Source organism: Semicossyphus pulcher, unplaced genomic scaffold (assembly GCF_022749685.1).
Source record: "Semicossyphus pulcher isolate SPU_LCO1_2020_fin unplaced genomic scaffold, fSemPul1.0.p SCAF_4, whole genome shotgun sequence".
Taxonomy (NCBI): domain Eukaryota; kingdom Metazoa; phylum Chordata; class Actinopteri; order Labriformes; family Labridae; genus Semicossyphus; species Semicossyphus pulcher.
This window is the reverse complement of record NW_027211715.1, coordinates 21,450,446-21,475,938: the sequence shown is the minus strand read 5'-3', so window position 1 is coordinate 21,475,938 and position 25,493 is coordinate 21,450,446. Positions and strand designations below refer to the sequence as shown.

Below are 25,493 nucleotides of genomic sequence, written 5' to 3'. Positions count from 1 at the left end.
TCACCCCGTCTCTCTATTCAACACTTTTGCACGTACCTTGGGACAGGTGACTTCGGTCTGCTGGATCATGATGAGGGCGGAGGCAATGAGGGCGCCCTGTCTCACATAATTAACGGGGTCGTTGGTCATGGGCTCCAGCAGGTTGATGGCCTCCTGTGCAGAGAGAGGCACAACAGAAAAGTTGATCATGTTGCTTTAAACTAAGTATATGTTTAGCAAATGGTTATTTACAACATGCAAAAGCCTTGTGTACTGCCAAATTAGAAAACAATGAATGGCTGATCATTTCAGATTAATTTTAAGAGGAAATGTTTGTCATTGATATAAAATGAAAAGGCGAGCAATTTAATGAAATTATTTCCCCTTGTGTGTATTTCATGAGAGAAAAGGGAACTGCTCATGTTTGCTGTTTTGGGTTTGCATCTTTGAGAAATATTAGGACCAAAAACATCGCTGCAAGAATTAGAATTATGCACTCATTTTCATACACTAAGTCAGATGAGGCGATTTTACAATGGTCACAATCTCACTGGGTGGAGTTAAATTACTTATTTTAGAATCAATATAAAACCTGCAGTTACTCTACAACATCTAGAAAATAAAATTGAGCAAACAAGGAGAATGATCTTTTCTTACTCTCAGAATATTCAAACAACTAGACACAGACTGACACAGAAGGACTGTTGGGGATCAGGATCAAGAGCTTAAAGGAAAGCAAGAACGACTGAAAACAATCTTTTAAAGTTGCTAGAATGGGAACCATATTTCTATTTTTAATATTGTAGTAATAAATGTCAAGTGAGGTCCACACATTTACACAACTACACAGCAACTTCACAAATATTTAATCCCATCTCTCACAATCACATCAAGGAGGACTAAAACATTTTCCTATTGAATGGACGGCCAAGTTAAAAATGCTAAATAAATGCAACAAGGACGGTCTGGCTCACACAGCACCTTGAGCACCTCTGTGATAATATTTGTTTAGTATAGGTGTGCAAACAAGGGAATAAAACAATTCTAATTCTGCCAGTGTAGTTCTGCAATCTGTAGTTTATTAATTGTGTCAGATTGAAGCATCTGTGGGGCTAACATTTAGATTTTTCATCCAAACACATTTTACATAACGCCATTCCCTATAGAGCTGATCAGTTCAACAAGGACGCTGTCATTTGGTGAATTACAGGAAGAGGGATTATCAACAGAGGCAGCCAGACCACACAAATTAATGACATTAGTGCCATCCATATCTGGTTGCCCAGAACAACTGAGTAACAGTCCTGACAAGCCCTGCCGTCCTCAGTTTCCTCTCATGACAGTAAATGATTTGAATGTAAAATCTGAGGGAGGACCGACTGCTTCCTCCTCTTATTCCTGCTCTCTGCTCTGATCTTAGCTGAGCACTAATGGCTGAAACTCACACCAGCAGACTCGGGGGTGGGGGGGGATGGGGAGGTGTCAGCGCTGCCGGGGAAAGAGAAACAAACTAGGATGATGACAGTGGAGGTAAAATAAACCATGTTTCATCAGTGCTCTGGGCTCAGCTGGCCGAGACAGCCGTGTTCTGGGATGAGAAGTCAGCGTGTAAAGCCAACACCAGCCGACCACATCCTGTTCCTGATAGGCTGTCGGGGAGTTTAATTGAGGGTATTTACTGTCAGGCCCAATCAGCAGAGCAGGTCGACACATAAAGCTGTTGCTTAAGATCCTCTTAATCCATGTGCAGTGGTTTTCCTTCAAGCTGGTACCTCGCTATGAGTTAAGGTTTAAATCAGCTTCAATTCAGCGGTTCTGAAAACTGCCAAGACTCTTGTGTAAATAAATTCAAACAGTACAACACACTTAACCACGACATGATTTCCATGTTCATACACATTCATAAAACTGTATCAAATGACAGTAATGTGACGGGCTCTTGTGAGTCAGGCTGCTGTTTGACATTAGCTTTGAACACATGTTTCTCGGTGAACGATGCTTCTATCCAATTCACAAAACAAGCTGATCTGTATTTAATAGTTTTATTTTGGCACAAACTCGGCATAAAAAGAACAGAAAGTGCAGAACAGCCTCGCTGTGCCGTTTTGTCTGTTACATATAAAAACAGATCAAGAAGACTCGTCCAGGAAAAATAAACAAAGCCCAAGGTGTATAAACGATGGCACAGGAATGCTCTCTGTCTAAATAGGTGACCCACTTCTCTTGCCACAACATAATTACTCTCACTAAGGACCTAATGTGTTCGAGGTTCCATCCTGGAAAAACCAAGCAGCGCGGTTTGAGAGCAGGACAGCCCCAGAGCATTGCCTCGGCCTGATCGTGTCCAAAGAGACACTTTGGTACTTCCAGGCTCAGGATGCAATGAATCATGGCTCTTCCTGCCATCTGAGACTGATCAGGCTGCACTGTGAGACAACTCGGGAACTGGATGTGAGATCATGCTAAAGGTGAGCGTTATGAGCTACAAGATTACAGCCATTCCATAAATTGATTTCAGCTGGTTGCCATCAAAAGGCTGCTTTGAGGGAAACCCTTTGTGCCACATAGTCTTTGAATCAGCGACAGACATACAGTATTGGGCCAAGACACAAATAAAGCTAGTGTGATCAATGAGCGCAGCGAGGCTAATGCTGCCTTTGTGTTTAAAAACATGCTAGCTTAGCTTTCCTTGTCACCAGCCTCAGCTGCGATGGCAAAATTAATACGCATACTGCCATGCTTTTATTTTGAAACAATGCATTTACTTTCATTTATAGCCTGATTTTGATGACTACATGCACCATAACACAAGAGGAAGGACCCGGTTAAGGTAAATAAAGGAGGGCCAGCACTCACCTTGTTGCCCGTCCCAGCACAGCAGATGCCCAGAGCCATGGCAGCCCCGCAACGCACATGAGGGTTGTAGCTCTCCGACAAAAGAGACACCACACTGGGACACTGCTCAGGGGTCCTGAAGAGACAGAGGAAGAGACAATTGAAGAGTGAGTTACGAAGTTGATGTCCTCCACTCCACAATGGTTGGCATGTGGACCGAATTTTAAGGGGATGTTAATTCATATGTGCAAAGACAGGATGTACATCAGTTTTCTAACTTGGTCATTACAACAAAAAACAACAGTTTTGATTCTATTTAAATAGTCAAGTTTATGTTCTTGGTGCAGAAAGAAAAACTGGCTTAACCGATGATAAACAGAAATCTACAAAAGACCTTTCCACTTCATGTAATGTTAACTACATGAGAAAAATATGAGTCAAAGGGTAACCGAGAAAAGAGACCTCAAGTGTACCTGATTGGGCCTAAATGAGAGAGCTTAAACACTTCCTCACAATTAAACGGTGCTTTTGTTTGCCCTTTAGTCACAATTAAATACTCTTTAATCAGTTCGTGACGCATAAAGGCACAGCGAAGGTGACAAACACTAATGCAGAGTCTGGTTATGAGGGTGTGAGTCATCAAGTGACTGGCCTCAGAAGGCTGTTTGGAGTAAATAAGGAAAGAAAATAAAGTCCAGAGTCCTCGCAGGCTCAGTCAAGTCGACAACTAGCAGCATGAATCTCAGTAGTTTGGACAGTTGTTGTTACAAAGTCAACGTGTACAAACAAACAACACTTCACTGACGCTGAAGAGGAAGCAGGCGTTTCTTAAACAGAACAAAAAGGTCTGGATAAAACCTAGCTGTGCTTTACCCTCCGCTTATGAAAACAGCTGGTTAAAATAATAACAAGTTGCTCAATACATTTGTCAGGTCATGAGCAACATGAACAAACTTTTAGCAAAGATAACCGAGTTTACTTAAGCACACAAAACAGAAACCAGATAAAGTGAAAAAACGAATTGCGTTATTGTGAGAGCTACAGCTACACGACCTTGACCCTTCGATACCGGATGAAAATATAGATGGCGGCCAAGATATCTTTGTCCCTGTCTTCATTCAACACACCGTTAACAGTAACTAAATGTTCCCTATGAACAATAAGGAGGGGAAACAGAAAGGTGAGACGTCCATTTAATTTGAGCCAATAAATAGCCACAACAAAGTCCTAAAAATGATGTCTAAATAAGTTTAAGCTTCTCTGGGTTTTGTGTGTAGTCCTGTGCATCGATACAGCGGCTTGTTCTAAACACTTAATCTCTGCTTGCCTGTATGGAATTAGAAGCTGAGCTCAAACACTACATGAGGATTATCAAGATCTTAAATGGCAATCATTGGGAGATCACTTTTCAATCTCACCCACAGGGGTAGAGTTTAGTCGATTCTGGTAGTTTGAGGCACACGTTTCCTCTAGCTATGATGACCAGCTCATCTATCCCGACCTGAAGACAATTAACCCTTCAGCAGTGCACAGTGTTGCTCCTGTATTTGGACCCGTGTGTTAAAGACTTTATGGCCGAAACGTGCCAAATTATAAATATTTTCTTAAGGGAAATGAACATGTTCAAGGCCTCTACCTGACTGGTTAATGTACTGTACGACCATATGTGCAGGCAGCACATTTGTTACGATGCGAGTGACAAGAGGCTGATACAGCTGCAACTTAATAACTCCCTCTGTCTGCAGGTCCCGGGCGATGCTCTGGGAAGTCACACACACACTGAAAGGTCAGTGAAAGAAGCAGGGAAAGTAGGGACACAGCAGAGCTAAACTATTTATGGCTGGATTTTGCCACATGAAATGTGACTGTAACAGTTACAAATGCATTTGCACTGTAAGATAGCAGATCTCATTTATTTGCTTCCTGTCTGTTACTGTCAGTCATTCAAATGCATTATGAAAGGACCTGGACAATGTTAACCAGCCAAGATGCTGCATGGCTTTTACTTAAACTAAATAATAGAAACACACCAATATCTAGGAAAGGGCCTTTTATGCCCTTATTATAGAGAGGACTGTGGATAGTGTCGTAAACAAGGGAAGAGAGAATTGGGGAATGCGGGACTAGAATCCAAGGCTGCTGCATCAAGGACCATAACCTCTGTACACGGGCCACCGATTTTACCGCTGAGCTTAACCGGTGCCCTTATAGGGCAAATTTGCATATTGCCAAAATGACAATGCGATCTAATACTTAAAAAGTCTAACTGGTACTATAACTCCTGGTTCCAACTAGGGATCGACCGATTATCGGCCGGGCCGATTATCCGCGCCGATATTCGGCATTTTGGCACATATCGGCATTGGCCTTTTTTTTGTTGTTGTTTTTTGTTTTTTATCCGACGGCCGATAAGAGTGCAGAGTGCTCACACACACGGCGGAGAGGAGAAAAAGTTCATTTCTTTGCTAATTTTATTTAACTTTGTTTTATTTACTTAATAAAACTTCAGGAAGTTATTTATTTATTTATTTAAATTTTCAGTTAACTTTATAAGAGATGCTGCTGACCCTGGGAACTCCCTGCGCTTTTTGTTTGTTTGTTTAATAAACATATGCTTAAAGGCATTTAAACAAAGTTAAGTGTTGGAGTTTGTATTATTCAAAATTTTGACGCCAATATTTTCACTTTTACTGCAAATGAATATCTGCTCCAAATATCGGTTATTGGCCTCCTTGACTACTAATAATCGGTATCGGCCCTGAAAAAACCATATCGGTCTATCTCTAGTTCCAACAACAGCTTAAAAGTGTGAAATGATTTCATCTGAAGACTGAGGTTGCAATCTGAGCCAGCAAGATTAAATATCATTCAAAAAATGTGCACATGAGAGATGCATTTGATGTGTTGACAGCAGACGTTAGCGTAAAACACACATTCAGCTGTTCTTTATATAACAAAAAAATTAAGATCTCATGTTAGACTTTCCCACTAGTTCCCTTTCAGTTGGTACAACACATGTATGGGATATATCACGCCCTACTATACGTGTTGTACCTCATTCCTCTCCTTCAGGGAACTGAAGTTATAGTCATAACATTTCGTTTTCATCAATTAACTTTTAACCCGTTTAAGAAGAATAACGGTTACCCATAAAGGAGAATATCTTATTATGGTATTGGCACCCAAAGTGAACGAGGGAGCGAGCATGTTTCTCTCTTTACAGAAGTCTGACAGGTTACAGGAGATCCAAGAGGGGGATTACCGGCTGCATTTCTCACATTTTCTTGTGAAGAGAAGAATCACTCACCATCCTCTGGTTACTGTAAACGCTGCGCTTTGCTTATTTCTACGTCTCTCAATTTCATCAAGCAAAACAATGAGTGCACGCTGAGAGAAAACACATTCTGACTTGTTGAGTCACTGACATTAAAAAGGAAAAAACAAATTTGCTCTGAATTTCAAACTTAATTATGTAGAAGAAAATAGGATTGCATTTGAGAGACAGTCTCTGTGGGGTATAAGTGCAATTTTTTCCAGCACCATACCACACGGAAGGCTTCACCCCATACACTACGACTGCATCCCCCACCTCTAACGACTTCGTATGGAGGGGAGAACAGAAAGTGACAAATATAAACAGTGGGACGGCTGTGTTGAGGGAAATTACCTCCCAGAACCGCTGGCATGTTGCCAGCATGAAGACATTCATCTGTTTTGTACAGAGTCTGACTCACGGGCAAGACGGAGGGGAGGGAGGGGAGAAGTGAGAGCGTGAACAGGACGGGGAGAGAGCGCGAGTGTGAGAGTGGGATCCCAGGCTGTGAGCGAGAGGCAGCGGGTGGGAATGGGAGAGAGGCGCAGGAGCCACAACATCTGAAAGTTTTAAACCTGTGATCACCGTACGTGATGCGAAGCAAGACTGGGGGTTCCTCCAACATGTGGAAGCAAAACAAATTCCACATCATGGACTGCTTCAGCCAGAGACAGATTTAAGTCGGGCCACTGACGGAAGCCTTTCTCTGTCACATTCTTATTTGGGCAGGGAGGAAATGCAAAGATATATTAAACTATGGACGTGTGCAAAGATTTAAACGCATTGGGCAACGAGCTGCGCTGTTCTCCTTGCACAAAACACTGCTTTAGTGTTTATGGAAGTTGAGACGTGGCGGCATGGAAAAATTCTCCAAGAGTTGAAACGTAAACGAGGATCTTAAATGTTCAACAGACGCTGCCTTCTGGAGCAGGTAAGAAACTTCAGCAAAATCTGGATTAAGCTTATTAAAACTGTTTTTTCCTATCTATTTCTCATCTATAGGAGTGTTCATCTTTGTAGAGCTAATAGTCTACGTTTAGACTATAAAGAGTGAAACAAATCATATACGTTTCATCTTAAACCTCCTGGAGCAGATCATTAAATCCTTTTAAAAGTACAAACACAGTGTGTAAGAATATAAAGTTTATCTTTTCTAGCTTTGTAAATGTCTTTGTTACGATAAAGTTCTCATTATCATGCCTTCATTCAGACAAAATTAAGCAAGGGTTATCTTTAACAAATCTGTTTCTTCTTCTAAGTGGATGCAGTGGATGACAAGAGGATCCATCCCCCTGGAAAGTGAGGACCCCTGCTAACATCTCCCAGTGGAATTACTAATCGTGTTGGGATTATTGCCAGCATTGGAATTTCTCATTTTTGCCCCCCAAAAAGCAGTGGATCCTCTGTTTCTCAGCTATTACGTTTGGGTTTCTACTCTGCACAAAAGGATGAGGCATCCTGTGCACTGACCAGTCCTACCCTGCGTCCTTGCCTGTGGGACCCAGTGACCATGCTGACCGAGTGTCCAACACCAGAAAGATCAGAGCGCCGACCCACGCCAAGGCCTGCTGTAAGCTCTGCAGCACCATGTCTCAAGCAGTCCCGGCGGCTCCTCTCCAGGCGAACAGCTCACAGCCAGAAGAGGTGCCCGGGCTTCAGCTGAAATGGGCCGCCCTGCTTATCGTCATGGTCATCATCCCCACTATCGGAGGGAACATCCTGGTCATTCTGGCCGTGTCGCTTGAAAGGAAGCTGCAGAACGCCACCAACTACTTTCTGATGTCGCTTGCTATGGCTGATCTGTTGGTGGGACTCCTTGTGATGCCCATTGCCCTCGTCACTATCCTCTACAGTAAGTTTAATCAGTGGCCTTATGTCTCTGAAACAAGCCTGTGGAAAATAAAGCAATAAATACTTTCCTCTAGTTCCTTGACTTTGAGATCTATAAAACCCGTTAAACCACTTCTCAGAAATACTAAGACAACATGTTTTAAAGTGAGCTTAAGAGCATGCAAGTTTCTGTGTCCTTTATTAGCCTTCATTATCTAGAAAGAAAAACATGCCGACATGCAGCAAAGGGGGATAAAAATAGTTTGTAAACACGAGATAAAATCGTGATTATCTCTAAACAAATTATTCCCGATGAAATATAACGAGATGGTTGACAATAAACATCCTACTTCCTCTGGCAGTGCTATGAAGCGGTTGTAGAACTGGTTTCCGACCTTGAGGTTTAGGGGATTATTACCAATGGGCATAATTGAAAGTAAGTAAAGTAGTCACAGTACTGTGTGAATGTAGCTGCATATTGTCTTTGTCTTACTGCAAATACAAAATAAAGGGCTCTCTGTATATTTTACTGGAAGACAACTTAAAGGCCTGCACAAGTCACCATGGTCACAGGTGCTGCTTTCTTAAGTTACAATGCATAACACATGTTGTCCGTTTAATCGAGTATAAAAATATCTTTAAAGACAAGAAAAAGCCAATACCACTAGGCTGGCAGCGATATGGATTTACATAAAACCACAGCTTCCACATTGAAGAGAGTACACACATCTCTGTAGAACTTCAATGTAGAACCAAAAGAGCAACTGAAGTGGATTACAGTTACACTTGTAAGGACTGCCAGTCATTTTCCACATCTGCCCGACAGATGAATTCAAGGCAAACAGGAGAAACCTTGAAAAATGTTAAAGATCTGCTTGTTTAAAGAATAAACCGTGTGAATACGCACTGTTGTAAACTTAAAATATAGTACTGCGTGACATAAACCTATTAAGGTTTGATTTGAGAACCAGATGATTAGACTGACTGAGGTTTCCTCGACAAGCCAAATAAATTATCCACTTTCCACTATTTTTATTCTCCTTTTTTTAACGAGCTGTAGGTCTGAGGATTTTAATGTACTATGCAAGGTGCTGTATGCTTATATGAAAAGGATTTTTGGTTGATAACCACAAGCTACAAAAAAAGAAAAAATATGCAAAGAACCATTTAAAAAAGATACCACAGTATTAAGAATGTTTTCGATACATAGACATCTCTGTGGAAGTTAAACATTTCATAACTTAAAAGGGCTTCCTTTCAAAAAACCTTTAAAATATCGATTTAACACAAGACTATAAAATTAAAACAAACTTGGCTGTTCAATTGACAAAGATCTTACATTTCTATGACAAACAAGCTCTGGGCAGCCCTTTACAAAGGCCCATAAGTCTAAGTGTTAATTCTGCTGATTACTATAAGACTTAACACATTCAAACCATGTTCCCTTATGCAGCTACTTGTAAGTTGCACTGTTTATTGAATTTTGCGCGGTGTTGAACACTTCAGCAAACAGGTACAGAGGGCCAACTTTAAGAAGGAATTAAGTATTTGTTAATGAAAAAGTCTGCCAGAGGAAACCTCAGAAAAACTATGACTCAAAATTTCCCTCAAGTGTGACAAGAACATGGTGAAAGCAGAAGAAGGTTTAACAAAAAGAAATTAACTAAAGGAATATTTCCAACAACAGTTTTTTGCAGTGTTGATGTGTGGAGGACAATAGCCAGAAAAATTACTTGCCAATTTTTTGCCTGGAACTGAAAATAAACTCTACTGTGGAGCGAAGTCTCCAGCACATCTTCATAAAGAGCTTTCAGCTCCATAAACAGTCAGTGAACCCAGATTTTTCCAGTAAGGCCGTTCCTCACAGAGATAAACAAACACCAATCTTTTGCACGAGCGATACTTTTAATCGGCTGCCACTGTGGTCCATCTACCCGACCCGTTCTTTACCCGTTATTCCAAATGACTGCAGTGTAACGAGTTACTTATTGCAGAGCCACTAACACGGATAATCTGTTGCTCCTAATTTGTACATCACTCATCATCTTACTGGACTAATTTCCTTCTCATGTTCTCCTTAGACTATGACTGGCCTTTCCCGGAGGCCCTCTGCCCCATTTGGCTGTTCCTCGATGTGCTGTTTTCTACAGCATCCATCATGCACCTCTGTGCCATCTCCCTGGATCGCTACGTCGCCATCAAGAAGCCAATCCAACACAGCCAGTACAAATCTAGAGCCAAAGCAATGGTGAAAATTGCACTGGTGTGGATCATATCTATTGGTAAGCATTACCAATGCTTCACCTTATCACACATTTTAAAATGGATATTAAGCCTTGTGAACTTTAATAAAAAGTTATTCATCAGAAACAGTTTGGATTCATTGACATTATACTGTATCTCCTGCACACCTGATTTATTTGAGGACACTTTTATTAACAGCAAACTGTTTGCTACAGTGTATTTGGGAAGGAGAAGAGAGGGGTTGAGAGGGTGAGACAGCAGTGTCACACTTCAGAGACGTCAAAGATTTCCTCTGACTTGGGGACAACCAAAATCAGTCATGAGTTTGTCTGAAGAGCAATGTGGCTCATGCATGCTTGGCTCACTGCGCTGTTGCTTTAGCTGATAAGGTGCCAAAGCTAGCAAAACATGATTACCTCCGAGTCTGACTAAAAACCTTACTAAGTAAGGAGCTCATGGGCAACAGCTTAAATAGTGTTTATTACAGGCTTGTTCCATTAAGTTTAAATACCGTCACTAAAAGGCCTTTTCTTTTCATGGCTAATGTCTATCATGAACTACTTCGGTAAAAAGATGCTTCACGGTTAAAAGGATGCAAGTCTGAGGCATAGAAAGCACTGTTTGTGTAGCTGCTTGTAACTCCGCCTCAGTTGGAAATTATTTTGCAATCATCATCCAAATATCTCGTATGAGACTGTAAAATAAGAAACTAAAAATACACATTAGGTTATTATGTGTGTCCGGTACTCAGACCACTTGAAGCACGGTCTGTTTGCCTGAGGGGTTTGATTTCATTTGAGCTTCATTTCGTGATCAAAGCCAGAAGATCATTTGGAAGGAAGCAAACAGCACTTAACTCTGCTGAAGGCAGAGGTTTTAAAGTAACTGTATACTGGAGCTCAGTTTAAGAGGGATCATGGCAGGCCATGGGTGAAGAGGAAATGCAATCAGAACCTGCCTTGTTATTCTTGAAACCATCCTAACTTTTTCTCCTACCACCAAACATCCTCATTAAATACGACAATTTAAAAGTCTTTCCCGAGATATAAAAGGAACCACTTCTGTAGTTGGTGTTGAATTTGAAAAAATGTTTTCTAACATTAACTGTCATTTTTCCAGGTATTGCGATCCCGATCCCAATTAATGGGCTTAAGAACCAACATCATCCCAACAACATCACCTTCAACGGTAACCACACGTGCCTGCTGAAAACGGACACCTTCCGGGAGTTCATCATGTTTGGCTCGTTGGTTGCATTCTTCATCCCTCTGACCATCATGATGGTCATCTACTTACTTACTGTGCAAGTTTTGCGCAAAAAGGTTTATTTGCTCAGGTCGAAGGTGGCTCAGCGCTTTAGCTATCAGACAGTCTCCACAGTTTTTAAAAGGGAGCAGTCTTTGACTCCAGCTGAAGCTGCAGAACTGAGCATGCTGGAAAGCAGAATTCCCCGGATGCGAGAAAAACCAAATGGAGGACCAAACTCTCCAACAGGAGAGGAGATATCGTTCCGACGAATGTCAACTATGGGCAAGAAGTCAATGCAGACTCTGAGCAATGAGCAGCGTGCCTCTAAGGTGCTGGGCATCGTCTTCCTCCTGTTTGTGATCATGTGGTGCCCTTTCTTCATCACTAACATCACCTCTGTTCTTTGCACCAGCTGTGATCCTCATCTGATTTCCCGCCTCATGGAGATCTTTGTTTGGGTGGGTTATGTGTCATCAGGTATCAACCCGTTGGTCTACACCTTATTCAACAAAACGTTCAGGGAAGCGTTCGCGCGTTACATCACCTGTAATTACAAGACCTGTAGTAGTCAAATGAGTGGAAGGCACCAAAGGGCATCAACTACGGATCGGACCCTTACGCGGATTACCTTCAGATCTTCCATGGCAGAGAACTCTAAACTGTTCATGAAGCGGGGAATGAAGAATGGCATCGGAGCAGTGAGCTACCAAAGTCCACTCAGGTGCCGGGAAGCGCCTGTGCAGCCACCCAGTGGTGTCGTGTTGGACTCGATGCTTCTGACTGAGAATGAAACTGATAAGCATGAGGAATATATCAGCTGTGTGTAGGGACGCTCTAAAATATTCAGATTTTCGGTGCAAACATTTTTATCTCTGTAATTATTGAAAATTTGATTGACAGATCCCTTAATGTCAGTGCAAAGACAAAATCGAACCTGTTGCTGCCTGATTCTGCTGCCATTTGTTTACATCAATACATTTTTTTCTATAAAAGCGAAAGAGGGCAATGTTTTCAAAGATCATCATTCCAGAAACGAACAATATGAATTCTCAAAAGACAGCGAGAGAGTTTAAAGTGAAACAGGGGGAGTAATAAATCTGTAACCTTGCGATGCCCTGTAACAGGTCAACAAAACAGAGAAAGGACAAAAGGTTGATATCCTCTATGAAAGTGTCAAAAGGTTCTGGCCACGAGACAACAATGTGAGGAACAAAGACCAGATGATCACCTGGAAACTCTGAACGCAGTATAGAACATATTCCTGTGCTGATTCTTGCCTCTTATTAAATCAGAATATGCTGTAAACAATCTCAGACCAAAAGCTTCTACTCCTGCTACCTTTCAAATCTCTACCGCAGCAGACATGTAATGTATTGCACTCTTGAAATGATACTTCTTGTATATGCTGGACCTTTGGAAAGCACTCCTGTATGTATATTGCAGCTTCATGTTTTGATATGTTTAAAGGTTTTGGATTAAAAGACTGTAAATACGAAAGAACAAATGAAATGTAAACTGAATTATGTTCAATAAATCTTTTTCTGTGTTGCTGACCTGAATAAAAACTGCATCCATTTTGACTATCAAGGCTATTGACATGCTGTTGACATCTACATGTGCATGTGATTTAATTCTGTCAGCATGCATGATGTCTTATTTATGAACCAGCATCGACAGAATCCCGACAGGACAGTCAAATAAACACTAGAAATAACAGAATAGCAGCAAGTGAGGACACTGTGGGACAGCCTAAGAAGTGATGTTTTGCAGTTTGAGACTTCTGTAAGCAAGAATCCTGCAGACATTCAAATAAAATAAAATTAAACAAAGTTAAAACAAAGACACGGTTTAATCCGCAATAGAAGACATAAGATTTGGATGAGGCTCTGCGATCTCGGTATGCGCGTTTGGAGTATGTCAGCGTTTTATTGTCGTCTAGACTGACCCCGTCTCTCTGTCTATTGTTAACGGACAGAAACTGTTGATCTTGGAAGAACAGCAAAGACGTCTGAACTTAAAGCGGCCTTCATTGTGTGCAAGTCCGCATGTTACAGGAGTGGAGGGAGTAATCTTTGAGACATTAGGGTGGAGGAGAAAGGGCCAACTGAATTGCTCTGGTTCAGAAGTCTTTCTAAACACAGCGAAGATTTACACTCAGTTTATTTAGCAGCCAATTGATCACGCAGAATATCACAGCCTTTTTTGGGCTTAAAAATGTGCACCCTGATATTTGTGCACTGCCTTAACGGTCTGTTTAACACTGCCCCGGCCTCTGCACTGACATAAATATACCAATCAAAGTGTTAAAGTCCATCTTACTTCAGCAGACAAATACCTTCCATGGAGACCCGGAAGTCATTTTTAAAATATATCTGTATATCCCTGTTTAATGTTCACTACATCTAGTTAGAAGTACAAAGCAGATCTGGGGCAACAAAGGGACGGATAGAGAGAAAACAAATCATTTTAAAATAACCAGGGGAATGCAAAGAATCACAAAAAAGTGCTGCGTGTAGACTTGCATGTTTTTACACAAACGATAATGACACACAGCACAGTGTTTTTTGCTGTTCCAAATCAAATGAAAGCAAATAAGTTTGTGTAAGAGTAAGGTTTTGCGAGGAACACAGGAAATGGTAGGACTATTAAAGTATCATAAATACACAGACACACCCACAAGAGTAGAGAAATAACAGGACATTTGTCCAAGAACTACAGGTGTGAAAAGAGGAAGGCATTTAGTGCGTGTAAAGAAACTAATCAGAGGGTTAAACAGATTAGTTTTGGTCCTCACCTGAACAAGATGAAGCCAATGGACTCGACAGCAGCTCTCCTGACATCATCATTCACGTCACTGACCTGAAATAGGAAAAGCATATAAGTCAAACAAACAGCACTGATATTGTGACTCATCAAATTGCTCACATTATGAAAAAAGGCCGCTCCACCATCACAGCATGGAGTAACTTTAGCTTGTTTATGGTGCCACCTACAGGACAACATGCTGTTCACATCTCTGTGCTTTTAACACATACTTCCATGAATGGAATATATCATAAATCTTAACTCTATTATTTTTCATTGTTAAGTGTGCAAAGTTAGCCCCACACTGAAAGCAGGCAGTAATAGAATTGGTATTGGTTAAAATAAAATATGACAGAGCTGAATGGATAGAGAAGACTTCAGACGACAGCTTCAGGCAGGAATAGAAAACCACTTGTATGCTACAGAACGTTAGCCCTGGTTGGTTGCTTCTGCTTCACTGCCAGCACGATAAACCTGTCTTACCAACTGTGAAATAATGTGTTGTGAAGAGAGCCAAACAGGAAAGACTCACAGCGACATGTAGCAGGCGTCGGATGGCCTTGTTGTTCCCAGAGCCGCAGTAGGCCATGCCCACTGTGTACATACCAGAGCGCCGCAGGATGGGGTCCTATCATAGACAGTGAAGGAAAGCAGAGCTTTGAGACTTTGAGTCTGGATAAACAACTATGATCAACACAGCACGGTCATTTCCCACATCTAGCTGTTAGGGATTCCTCGTGTAGCGTATCAAGGAAGTGCCTTGATTTTCTGATAAAACACACACACAACAAATCAAACATTCCATCTGCACATTACACCCCTAAGGTTAAAGGACTTTATTTTTTAAGACCCTCCCCACCTCTTTCTCTCTAGGTATAAAATCAAGCTTTGTTGATTCCATATCTATTTTGTTACTATATGCATTGGCTGTGCAAAAGTCAAGAAAACAAAGAACTGCAACCTTCACTGTTAGAAAATAAATCAGCTCTGAGCTCATGGCGTACATGCCATGCTTTCTGATGGCTTACCTTGTCCCTGCAGAGGCTTTCAATGAGGGTATCAGCCTCCTCCATGCGTCCATACATGACCAGAGCAATTCCCACCGCCAGGCCACGCAAGATCTTCTCATGCTGCGTTTCCTGTGCGTAGTCTACCATGTCCTCAATGGCTTGGGCTGACTTAGAGCCCAGCATGACCAGACCCAGGGCCAGGCCTGCGGCTTCACCTGAGAGGTTACAGGTTATTGTCAGTATGGCTTTGTTCATTTTGGTTCTGAAATTACGGGTCAGACGTGACGTAAACATATTAATGAGAGCTTTTGTTAAATGGTTATTTGCAAAACTGAGCTCAAGGCCTACACACCAGTGACAGCATCGTCCTGGTAAAGGTTAGACTTCAGGAGGTCATAAACATCCTGTCGAGCTGTTCCCAGAGCAGCCAAACCGAGGCCGAGAGCACCACCATGACGGACAATCTGTGAAAGGACAAAGAAAACAGACTTAAACTTCCACAGAGACCTGGACTAGCTGCTGGATTCAGCTACAAAATTGCCTTGTTTTATATCTTAGTTCAAACAGATGGTTCCTTTCTTTCCGCAATAAGTCAAGTATATGTTTGACAATGAACCAGCATGTTAAGTAAACGTCAAATACTCACATCATTGCTGGCGTTCTTGAGCTGACTGAGCAGGTAGTCGATGATGTCCCCACCGTGGTTTGCATGAATGAGTCCCAGAGCGTACAAGCCTCCTCCTTCCTGGTAGGCCGAGCCTGGGGAGGTGTCTTTCGGCAAGTAGGTGGCCATTAGCTGGAGAGCCTCCTTCTCGTGACCCTGAGGGAAAAATAAAAAAGCATGTCATGTTCAAAAATGTAATCTGGAATGACACGCATTTTAATGACTGATTTGCGTTTATCAGTATATCAAAGTGACATAAAGCTACCTTGTGGATGACACCCAGACTCGCTGTGGCTGTGAACTTTGCCCAGTTTGTGGCTCTTGCAAGCCATTCCAAGTTTTCTCTACAAGGTCAAACAAACATTTTGGTTTAAACATCATCCCGAGCATGTGTGTGTTTGAATCTCTTAATCTAATGCTATACACACACAATATACAGCTCCATTCTGACGGCACAATTACCTGAGGAACTGGTCGCTTGTGGTTCCCGTGTGCATGAAAGAGTTTGCTATTACTGTGGCTGTGTGGCACACCGAATTTCGAACTGCATCCTGGAGTGTCAGAGGAAAAAAAAGGGTGATTACTCACAAGATGCAACTCATCTGACCTCATCTGATTAGTCTGTTGGCTTATGATGATTAAGCAGTTCGTGTTGCTAGCCCAAAATACCTTTGTGTTTTTGAGGATCATTAGATCTGTGTTGTTATTTCGGATCAGGAATTGTAAGTGCAGCTCAATGGCCATCTCCCCGCTTAGGATTTTGATCATCTTGGCGTTCTGATCTTTCGGCTCGTCTTTCTACAAAAACACAGAGAAGCAAGATGATGATCCGTCAATCACATCAAAGTTTCTCTTCTTAGAGAAAAAGAGACATGCACCAGGTGTCACTAAAGTGCTACAGAACAAAACAAAGAGCTTACAGTTTCTGCTGGCTTTCCTGCCGGGGAGCTGCCAGCCTTTTCATCTGTCTCCATCGCGTCACTGTAACACAAAGAAAACACCTTTTGTCATTGCTTGATAATTAGTTAGTAACTTGCCTACTCAAAGAAGGCTGTGTACAGCTTCAGCTAGTAGCCCCAGGTGGTCTCCATTATCATAAAGATCTTATTCACTGTACCTGGATACAAGGGTATTTAAACTCCAGCATTCATCCTACTGGTATGCACAATGTTCTGCATAGTACCACAGGATTGACAGATTAAGATCCATCTTTTTTTTGTCAAAGACAGTTTTTAATTTTCTGGTGACTATCCTTGCAACTCATAGCTTCACAGAAAGTCTAAACAGATGTTTTCTAAAGCTTGTACAACAATTTTACAGTTGAAAGGTTTATAAATCTTTGTGACAATAAACCAACACACAGTGCTTCAGGCTTGTGTGTCTGATGCACTTCCTCTGCCCACCTGTCTTTGTCTGGTGTGGGCACAGTGCCCGTGTTCGTAGAGCCTGGGACTGAGGGGATAGGTGTTCCAACCGTCCGCAGGTTCTGGATGACAGAGGAGAGGAACTGCTGGCTGGCGCTCTCGTACAGGTCAAAGCAGATCTGATAGGCCATCAGCAGGTTGTCCTCCTTCACAAGCTTTTCCAGGATGTCACTCACGGCCTGTGGGTCATCCAGGAATATCAGGCACTAGAGTGGAGAGGGGAAAAAATGATCGGAGAGAGATTTAAGGTTGTGCAAAATTCTGTGGAAAAGTCAGTTTAGTCTCAGAGAATATGAATATATTGTTTTGAAGCTCTGGTTGTTACCTGACAGACATTGATGAAATCAGGCTTCTCTAAGTTCATGTAGAGCTTGACGAGCACCCGCAGAACCTCGTTGCGGAACTTCTTGTTCTGCATCAGAGACATGCACACCTTCAGGCTGTAGGCAAGGAGGCCACTCACGTCATTCTGCATGAGAGGAGGAAGAAAAAAAACACAATTATTCCACGAATAGGAAGGAATAATTCTGTACAATCAAGAGCAGTAACAGAATTTTGGACTCCTGCTTAAAAATTATGCCAATAATGTATTGTGATGAAGTCAATATCAGCAAGAAATGAAATGAAGCGATTCCCAAGTTATCAGCAGATTATCATGCAAAGTGTGATAGACCGTGTACAAAACCTAAGGCTATTCTAGTGAGTATTACAGCCAGAAGCGTATCTTCCAAATTCGACTCTGCCAACAGCTGCTTACCGATTCTAAGATGGTCTTCTCAAACATGTCAAGCCTCCTCGTCTCCAGGGCGATGCCAATAGCCTGTTTGTACTTGTGATCGTCAAGGCAACGCAGGAACATCTTGTTCACAATGCCCTCCAGGCGGGGGTCAATGCTTTTCTTCTCCTCGTCCTCTGGCAGCTCGGCATTCTCCACCCGCAGCTTGGTGTAGTGGTCGATGCATTTGGCTGGCAGTACACACAAAAAGGTATAAAAATGAGGCTCCAAGCTACGATTTAATCTAGACTTTTGCTTTTATTTATAGGACAGCTGACAAGTGTGGGGAGTAGAGAGTGGGGAATGCACATGCACCAAATGATCAGTAGACCGGGAGTCGAGCCAGTGATCAGTGGGTCGAGGACTGTAGCCTCTGTACATGGGCCGCCAGCTCCACCAACTGAGCTAAACCAGTGCCCCAAGTTAGCATCTAATCTATAATTGTATGTCATTCATCTCCTCCACCCGAGATGACCTAGGAAGAGCCCTTGTAGGTTTGCATACAGCAATTACGCAATGTGTGTTTTTCCATTTAAGTTATTTAATTAACCTTAGCAAGAGTACAGGGTCACAGTGGTGTCAAAACAACAAAGAAATGTCACATGATAACTAAAGAAACAGTTGTGCCAGGCAAATAAGGTCAAATGTTTTAGCTTGATAACTCACCAATGATGGTCTCCACATATTCCGACTCATCTGTGACATTGAAGAGTTCTCCAGCACCAAGAGCGTAGTTCAGAGATTCTTCAAAGGCTCCAAGGTGGTAGAAAACCTTAGAGGCCACCAGGGCAGCAAATGCTCTGCTCCGGAAGGTTTCATCCTCATACAGGACCTCACTGTAATCAGACAATATGTGGTTACAAAAGATTGAAGAATAAGTCTAGCAACAGATCACTGTTAGTCATTAGTGACAGTAAATTATCAAATCAAGTCTCTAAAAGGATGCAAATATTTGCTTAAGAAAAATTAATTACACAGGCTGGAGGAACATTCAGTACTTGATATACATTGCATACTGCACACAGCAGACTGCCCTGCCAATTTCTTATGCATCTAGCGTGATAAAACTTCATTCAAACTTCCGTCTTGAAAAGGTCAGCACGAGAAAGCTTCCTACTGCTGAGAAAAATCCCCCCCAATAAAACTAGAAGTTGATTTATTGCTACATAATGTAACATTCTGTCATTGAGAGTCATCATAAGTACTTACATTTTATCAACAGATCCGGAAATCTCAGCCCAGAAGTCATTGACAATGGAGTCTAGCTTGTGAAGAGCAAACTCCTGCAAGTGAAACATGTGACAACAGGCAAACAACTTAGAGACCATTTCTGTGTCAATGTTAGTCACATTGCAAAAACATAATTACATTAGATACTAGTTTACAAAATATTTTCCATAGTTTAGGCACATAAAGGAAGTGTTTAAGGAGACAGACTTTAACCATGATTATAAATTCGGAAGCTTGCAAGTGCGCAGACTTATTGTTGTTTATTTTCATGACCCATCGTGCTTCGAAGTACAAGAAATGAATACAAATGGGAGACAGACAGATTAACTTGACAATTTCTGATACTGTATGTGCCTTCTTTTCTGTACAAGAGAAGATCATGACAAACTTCATGATGTTCTCTTTAAAGCTACTCTTTATACTGACATACAGTAAATTAATATACAAGTTCAAGATGAACAGTTTTACAAATTAAGTAGCACGTAAATTAACTTTTTTGTATATTGTGTGCATGCAGAAAGCTAGTGTCTTACGTCTGTGCTATTACAAGTAAACAAAAACACACTAGTTTGTAATTTCAATACATCTGAATGGCGTTTGACATGACATTAACTTATCTCTATAATGTAGTAAGCTAGTTTCAAAAACGTAATATTGTTCTATTGTGTTTCTTGTTACACCCATAGTTTTGTTTTGGAGTTCCTTGAGCTAGAGTGGAGCTCTAGGGGTGAACTGCCATCAACATCTTTTCTCCTGTTTTTGTTTAAGGTAGTGAGTTAGTGTTTAGAACATTTATTTTGGTTTCAGTTGTCTTATTTAGGGTTAGCAAGTGTTTTAAAAAGAAGATAGTTTCTTTTGTTTATTATGATGGCCTTCTGATTTATAATAAATTGTATTGATAATTTGGAAATTTAGTTTCCGCCTGTTGGTTACCAGGGTAGGGAATTTTTTTTCGTGCAGCTTTATGCTGCGCACCAAGCCCCCTAGTCCACAACTATGAAAGGAGTTCTTACCTTGAGCTGTGGCTCCTCCTCATCAAGGAGGGAAATGATTCCAGCTTTAAAAAAAAAAGAAGAAAAACAAAATTGATTGAATGGTTTAAGTCCATTCATACACATTTATTATCTATGATAGACTTAATCCACCAATAATTTTTACAAAACAAAACGCTAGGCCTCCCGGCCATGTGTTAGATTTCTTTACAGTCAAAGTAATATTTAAATAATATGTGACATGTCACAACATAAATAGGTTTAAAGTTTTTCTTCTTAAACGTTCCGTTATAGTATTTGACCATAATCATCTAATCATTAGCAAACGTGAAACATCAATGATTATTACACGGCAGCAATATTTAGTGATACCCCGGGTTTTGTTTTTATCTACAACTGATGACAAATTAGGATGTTGCACAACTAGCAACAATAAGCTGACAGCAAAGCATACAACGGGACAAAAAATATAAAAAAAGTATATAGTTATAGTATTTTCTTTCGAAATTATTTCCAATATGAAGATAACGTCACTCTTTGTTTAAATAACGATGAACCCGAACATCTGACTATCAGAGCTGAGCAACAATAATGCTGTACATTGTAACCGTTAGCATTAGGGTTACAATAGCTTATCGCGAAGTCCTACATTTTAAAAGACATGCAGTGAATAAAAATGATGCGTACTTTAACAAAAGACATATTGAAAGGGTTTAATTCTTTCTGAGATATATTTGTGTGGCTTTTATAAGCAATTATCGGTTGACGGCTAACTGACAACTGCTACGTTAGCCGTGTGACTCAGCTAAATCAATGGCAGACAGCTAAAGTTACGGCTAGCAAAATAAATACACTTTCTCAAACTTACCGGCAGACGTAATCATAGTTGCCTGTGTTATCCCTCCTCAGCCCCACGGACGTGCGTTTTTTAGCGGTGTGAGGAAAATAAAGATTTATAGTAACTCAAATGCACAACAGTTGTACCAAACGCAGCCGTTGCTAACCTCTTTTTGTCCAATACCGCAAAGTCCCCTTCTAAAGGACCTCCGGTTTAGCTGGCCTCTTCTAAGCCTGATCAATAATACATATAAATATAATATTATCCATTATGTCGTCGTACACCAGATAACATTTAATCAAAATAAGGATTTGAAATATTACACTACACGTTATTTACGCCTTAATATGAAATGGAATGGAAATATAATGTTGAACTATCTTATTTATGGACATGCTATTCTAAAGGTGGCCAGTCGTGAGTCGTCAGTCCTTCTGCCTCTCTGTCCCATAGACTGTGCAGTCATTGCTCTGTCCCTGTACCGCTTCCTCAGGAAATGTGCTCTTTGAAATCAAAGACATTATAAATCAAATTTTAATTCCGTAAAGATTAAGCGGTGAATATCCTTTTCAACAAAGTTGCACACTTACTAAAGCTTTTTATTTGTTTATTTAGATGTTGAATGTACATACTACAGTCAACATAAATACATACAAAGTAAAAAGTAGTTATATCCAATATTATTACAGGTATTGCCATTTTAATTGCTCTCATCTAAGGCACATTAAAGCTCCTGTGAGGAGTTTTTCACTGGTTATGAAACAGACTGAAATTAACTCTGAATACTCTATGTGACCTACAAAAGCAAACTAAACCATCAAGAGATTGACTATTTCTATATGGTAATTTTTAATGAAACCACTGGCGGGGGGGGTAAGTGTCAGACAAAGTGATTAACTGCACGCTCCCTTTGTTTACATTTTCCAGGGCAAAAATTAGAAGTGAGTGATACATATGACTCCTAGCAGAATGAGATGTTTTTGTTAAAAGGCACTGTTTAAGCATGTACAGGACAAAATCAGCAAAGAGATAAGAGGTGTAGCTTTGTCCACAGGGGTCGCAAAAATCAAAACAAGCCTAAGTTCCGCACAGGAGCTTTAAATGGGGAAAAAAAGGACAAAAATCATTTGAGCAGGGCTGGATAAACCTGGAGGGTGGCCTCAAGGAAAGAAAGAAGCTGCATGGCCCCAACCCATTTGAGGCCCTTTTTCAGTTAAACCAGTTAATATTGTAAAAAGGTGATGTATACCCTGAAATAAATTGTCAATCAACTTATCACATACCAAATGACACACAATAAACAATGTCACATTTGAAGTTCTGGGCCCAGTTGGAAATCCAGCCCTGTACTGGACTATACATCATGTTTAAAGAGCACTTTTGCCAAATGCTTTCAAGCCTAATCATACTGCAGTTTCAACATATATTGGAATAACAAAAAATCTAAAAGCCTATACCCCAAAAAGATTTTAAAAAAGAAGCAGAAAGCTGAAAGTGTTAATTGATGTGACATACAACATATTTCTTCCGGACAGGAAACTTGTTGGCTCAGTGTGGCAAATATTGAGCACCCTGAAGAAACACAGTAACATTTATTAAGGCGCTGTAGTACAGTAAGGCTTTTCTCTTCACAGTTATCACAGGTCTGTCTCCAGTGATATGCCTGCAGCCATAGGTCATAACATCAAATGTCCCCTCCAGCTGATTCCCCCTTCGCAGGAGGTCCAACAGGCGATGGATCTGTTTTCAGAGGGATGCATTCTTCTATACTTCCTGTTTCACCTAAAACAAGAACACATTGTTAATTAAGATTAATATGATGCTACAATTTGGCTGCAGTTTAGAGGGACTGAAGTATTGAAACAAACTGTCTGTCATGGCTTCATAACCAATGTTGCATTATCATGTGACAACTGTAAATCACTGCATGAGATCTGGTTCCAAAGAAGCCCATGAAGAGTGAATGTCTTTGTCTGTCTGTTGGCCCTGTGATGGACTGTATCCATGCCATAAAGAACCCTAACTATGGGAAGATGCTGCTACCTCTTCGCCTGCTGGTTGAAGAGTCGTTTTGCTGGTCTCTGTCTCCTCCTCTCTGAGGCCAGAGCAAACGTTGGAATGGCCCGAAAAACGGCTTCCCTCTATCCCTGGTATTATCTGAAAGGCAATAATAGGCCTTTAACAATCTGGCAGCTTATCTAAAGGCTTGATTGTTTCATGAATGCACCCTTTGTCCCCGGGCCTTTGCAGCCATGCCTGGGAAGAAATGTGTGTGAAAAAAAATTGGTCCTAGTGAGTTACATGGATTGACCTACATAGTGGTGGTCGTTCAGATCACTACAGTGTTTGCCAAAAATATCCCTGCAGGAACTCACACTGTGACTCAGTAAGTTTACCTTTATCTTATAAGTAATGGATCTATAACATGATATCATTTGAGGCATGTTTTTAAATTTAATTGATTTTGCGATTACTCTTAATTTGTGGTGAACTTGACAATTCTCATAGTCATTATATTTCCCTGTCAGAAATCAGGATGTAGATGACTTCTAGGTTTGTGTGTTTAATGTTAAATAAGTGCCTGTAGTTCTGTATCATCATTTTGGCAATCAAATATTAAATGCATCATTATATCGCTGCCCTGGTTAAACACACACGAGTTCAATCGTCATGTGTTTGGATTTTTATGTTTGGGGCAAATAGGATTTGGGCAAACACACAAAACAACCTCATCCTGCACTATTACAGGAACAAAGTTCGATTTCTCTGGATTAATTCTTGTTTAAACTAATTTTAATGAATGGACGACGCATGTTACACCTGCTGTTTGAGATGAGTGTATAACTTTGCAGATGTTTTTCTTGATGCTGAGGATTTGAGCTTCTGTCTTCGGGATGAAACAACCGACCCACACAGTCTCTGCTGAATGTTTGTCGAACACAGAGCGGATCAGACGCTCCAGGATTTGCGCACATTGAAGCGTCTCTGCGCTCTCCTGTCTGGTGCGCATTAATCCAATCAAAGCTGGTTGGGCGACCCTGGCACGTTTCGTTCGTGCTTTGACGTCCTTCAAGATCTCTCGTAAGCACGGTTCGTTTGAACTTTTCATGAGAAATGTCTGTCTGAAGAGGAATACTATGATAGGAGAGTCTATGATTCGCTTTTTGCTGTAGATGTTTAGCCTCCTCGCTGCTGTTCTCTGGGTGTTGTCATTACGCGTTGGACGCTTCTCCTTCTCCGGACTGGCTTTCAAATCCAAATCCTTCGGCCTCGTTGTTAAAGGAATGTCATTGCTTTTAGCAGTCTCCGTCTTGCTGCAAATTTCACCTGCAGTGTCGCTGTGGATGCTCGACAGAGAGGACGGTGGTTGTCCGTTGCTGCTCGCCAAGCTGCCAGGAAACATGTCCCGGATGAACTCCTGCAATATTCCGCCGTCGTCCCCGTTCACCTCTTTACTTCCACAGGCGTCACCGACTAAATAAATCCTCTCTTTACCTCCGATAAGAGCTACAATCCTCTGAAACTCCTTCTCCTCCTCGGGGAGAGTGTCCTCAAGGGACACCGTGTCTGCCATGCTGGCGCGACTACGGACGCGCGGATCCGGTTTATTTACACACGGCCGTCAAGCCTATCACTACTACCTTCGTGACCGGTGAAGTGCAGAAAAACTTCCCTAACGGTCATCAGGAACACCCGGAGGGGGTGGACATTAAGACTCGTCGTCGATTTCTATTGGCTGGTCAGATCTGTGGGCGGGACTAACTGTCAGCTACAGCATACATCAAGGGCTTGTTAGTCGATAATTAAGTTAATCTTTACCGGATGAATAACCACAAAACATTGATGATCAAAGAGATTATATAACAACAGTTAGATTGGACTCAAGGGGAAATAGCTTTTTAATGAATTGATCATTACTATTCCAAGAGATGCTTGTACAAACTGTGGTTGATGAAATCAGGGTGCGGAGGTCACTTTCTTTATTCCCAATATTCTCATGGAAAAGACTCCGGCCTTCCCTCCAATGTTGTAGAGTCTTGGCTTCTCAAAGACAAAAGGGAAACAAAAGAGACGACAATCATAAGCACCAACTACAACACAAGAGCTTCACTTGTCTAACCTGCTTTAATTGCTTTGGCTTCTTAACTCCTTTGTAAGATCAGAAAGCCTTTCACCATGAAACCCTCCACACTCCATCAGAAGAAATTCTAATCCTTTAATCCACTTATGCCTGTTCTTAAATGAAAAGGTGCTGTCAGACTGAAATTCCACTGAGTTCATTAGTTTGAAGACAAAATAAATAAGT

At 41.2% G+C, this 25,493-nt stretch overlaps 3 protein-coding genes across 4 annotated transcripts in view; 1 reads left to right on the top strand and 2 right to left on the bottom strand.

Moving 5' to 3' along the window:
• The window catches only part of psmd1 (proteasome 26S subunit, non-ATPase 1), a 30,466-nt gene extending 9,108 nt beyond the window's left edge, over positions 1-21,358 (bottom strand). Inside the window, exons 1-18 of the mRNA XM_069680260.1 lie at positions 21,218-21,358; positions 20,371-20,414; positions 19,337-19,410; positions 18,794-18,963; positions 18,110-18,318; positions 17,678-17,821; positions 17,332-17,558; positions 16,849-16,909; positions 16,598-16,726; positions 16,391-16,479; positions 16,194-16,272; positions 15,911-16,084; positions 15,617-15,728; positions 15,283-15,479; positions 14,787-14,882; positions 14,244-14,308; positions 2,836-2,950; positions 37-153 (exon numbers count right to left, since the gene is read on the bottom strand). Coding sequence (XP_069536361.1) covers positions 37-153; positions 2,836-2,950; positions 14,244-14,308; positions 14,787-14,882; positions 15,283-15,479; positions 15,617-15,728; positions 15,911-16,084; positions 16,194-16,272; positions 16,391-16,479; positions 16,598-16,726; positions 16,849-16,909; positions 17,332-17,558; positions 17,678-17,821; positions 18,110-18,318; positions 18,794-18,963; positions 19,337-19,410; positions 20,371-20,414; positions 21,218-21,233 — 2,118 coding nt within the window. The 5' untranslated portion in view covers positions 21,234-21,358. The remainder of the gene's footprint in view (positions 1-36; positions 154-2,835; positions 2,951-14,243; positions 14,309-14,786; positions 14,883-15,282; positions 15,480-15,616; positions 15,729-15,910; positions 16,085-16,193; positions 16,273-16,390; positions 16,480-16,597; positions 16,727-16,848; positions 16,910-17,331; positions 17,559-17,677; positions 17,822-18,109; positions 18,319-18,793; positions 18,964-19,336; positions 19,411-20,370; positions 20,415-21,217) is intronic.
• Positions 6,645-12,957, top strand: htr2b (5-hydroxytryptamine (serotonin) receptor 2B, G protein-coupled). Its single transcript, XM_069680074.1, has 4 exons — positions 6,645-7,058; positions 7,387-7,979; positions 10,039-10,239; positions 11,321-12,957. The coding sequence occupies exons 2-4, from the start codon at positions 7,715-7,717 to the stop codon at positions 12,274-12,276; spliced, it is 1,422 nt and encodes a 473-aa protein (XP_069536175.1). The 5' UTR covers positions 6,645-7,058; positions 7,387-7,714; the 3' UTR covers positions 12,277-12,957.
• Positions 21,359-21,849: 491 nt separating the features above from the next.
• LOC138607787 (uncharacterized protein C2orf72 homolog) lies at positions 21,850-24,809 on the bottom strand. 2 transcript variants are annotated; one of them, XM_069680435.1, is made up of 3 exons: positions 24,008-24,809; positions 23,231-23,344; positions 21,850-22,969 (listed from the first exon to the last, which is right to left on the bottom strand). In XM_069680435.1, exons 1-3 carry the CDS (start codon positions 24,759-24,761, stop codon positions 22,872-22,874), a joined length of 966 nt encoding a protein of 321 aa, XP_069536536.1. In that variant the 5' UTR covers positions 24,762-24,809; the 3' UTR covers positions 21,850-22,871. The 2 variants fall into 2 exon arrangements, with proteins under 2 accessions (XP_069536536.1, XP_069536537.1); XM_069680436.1 differs by lacking the exon at positions 23,231-23,344.
• Between the last annotated feature and the right edge of the window lie 684 nt (positions 24,810-25,493).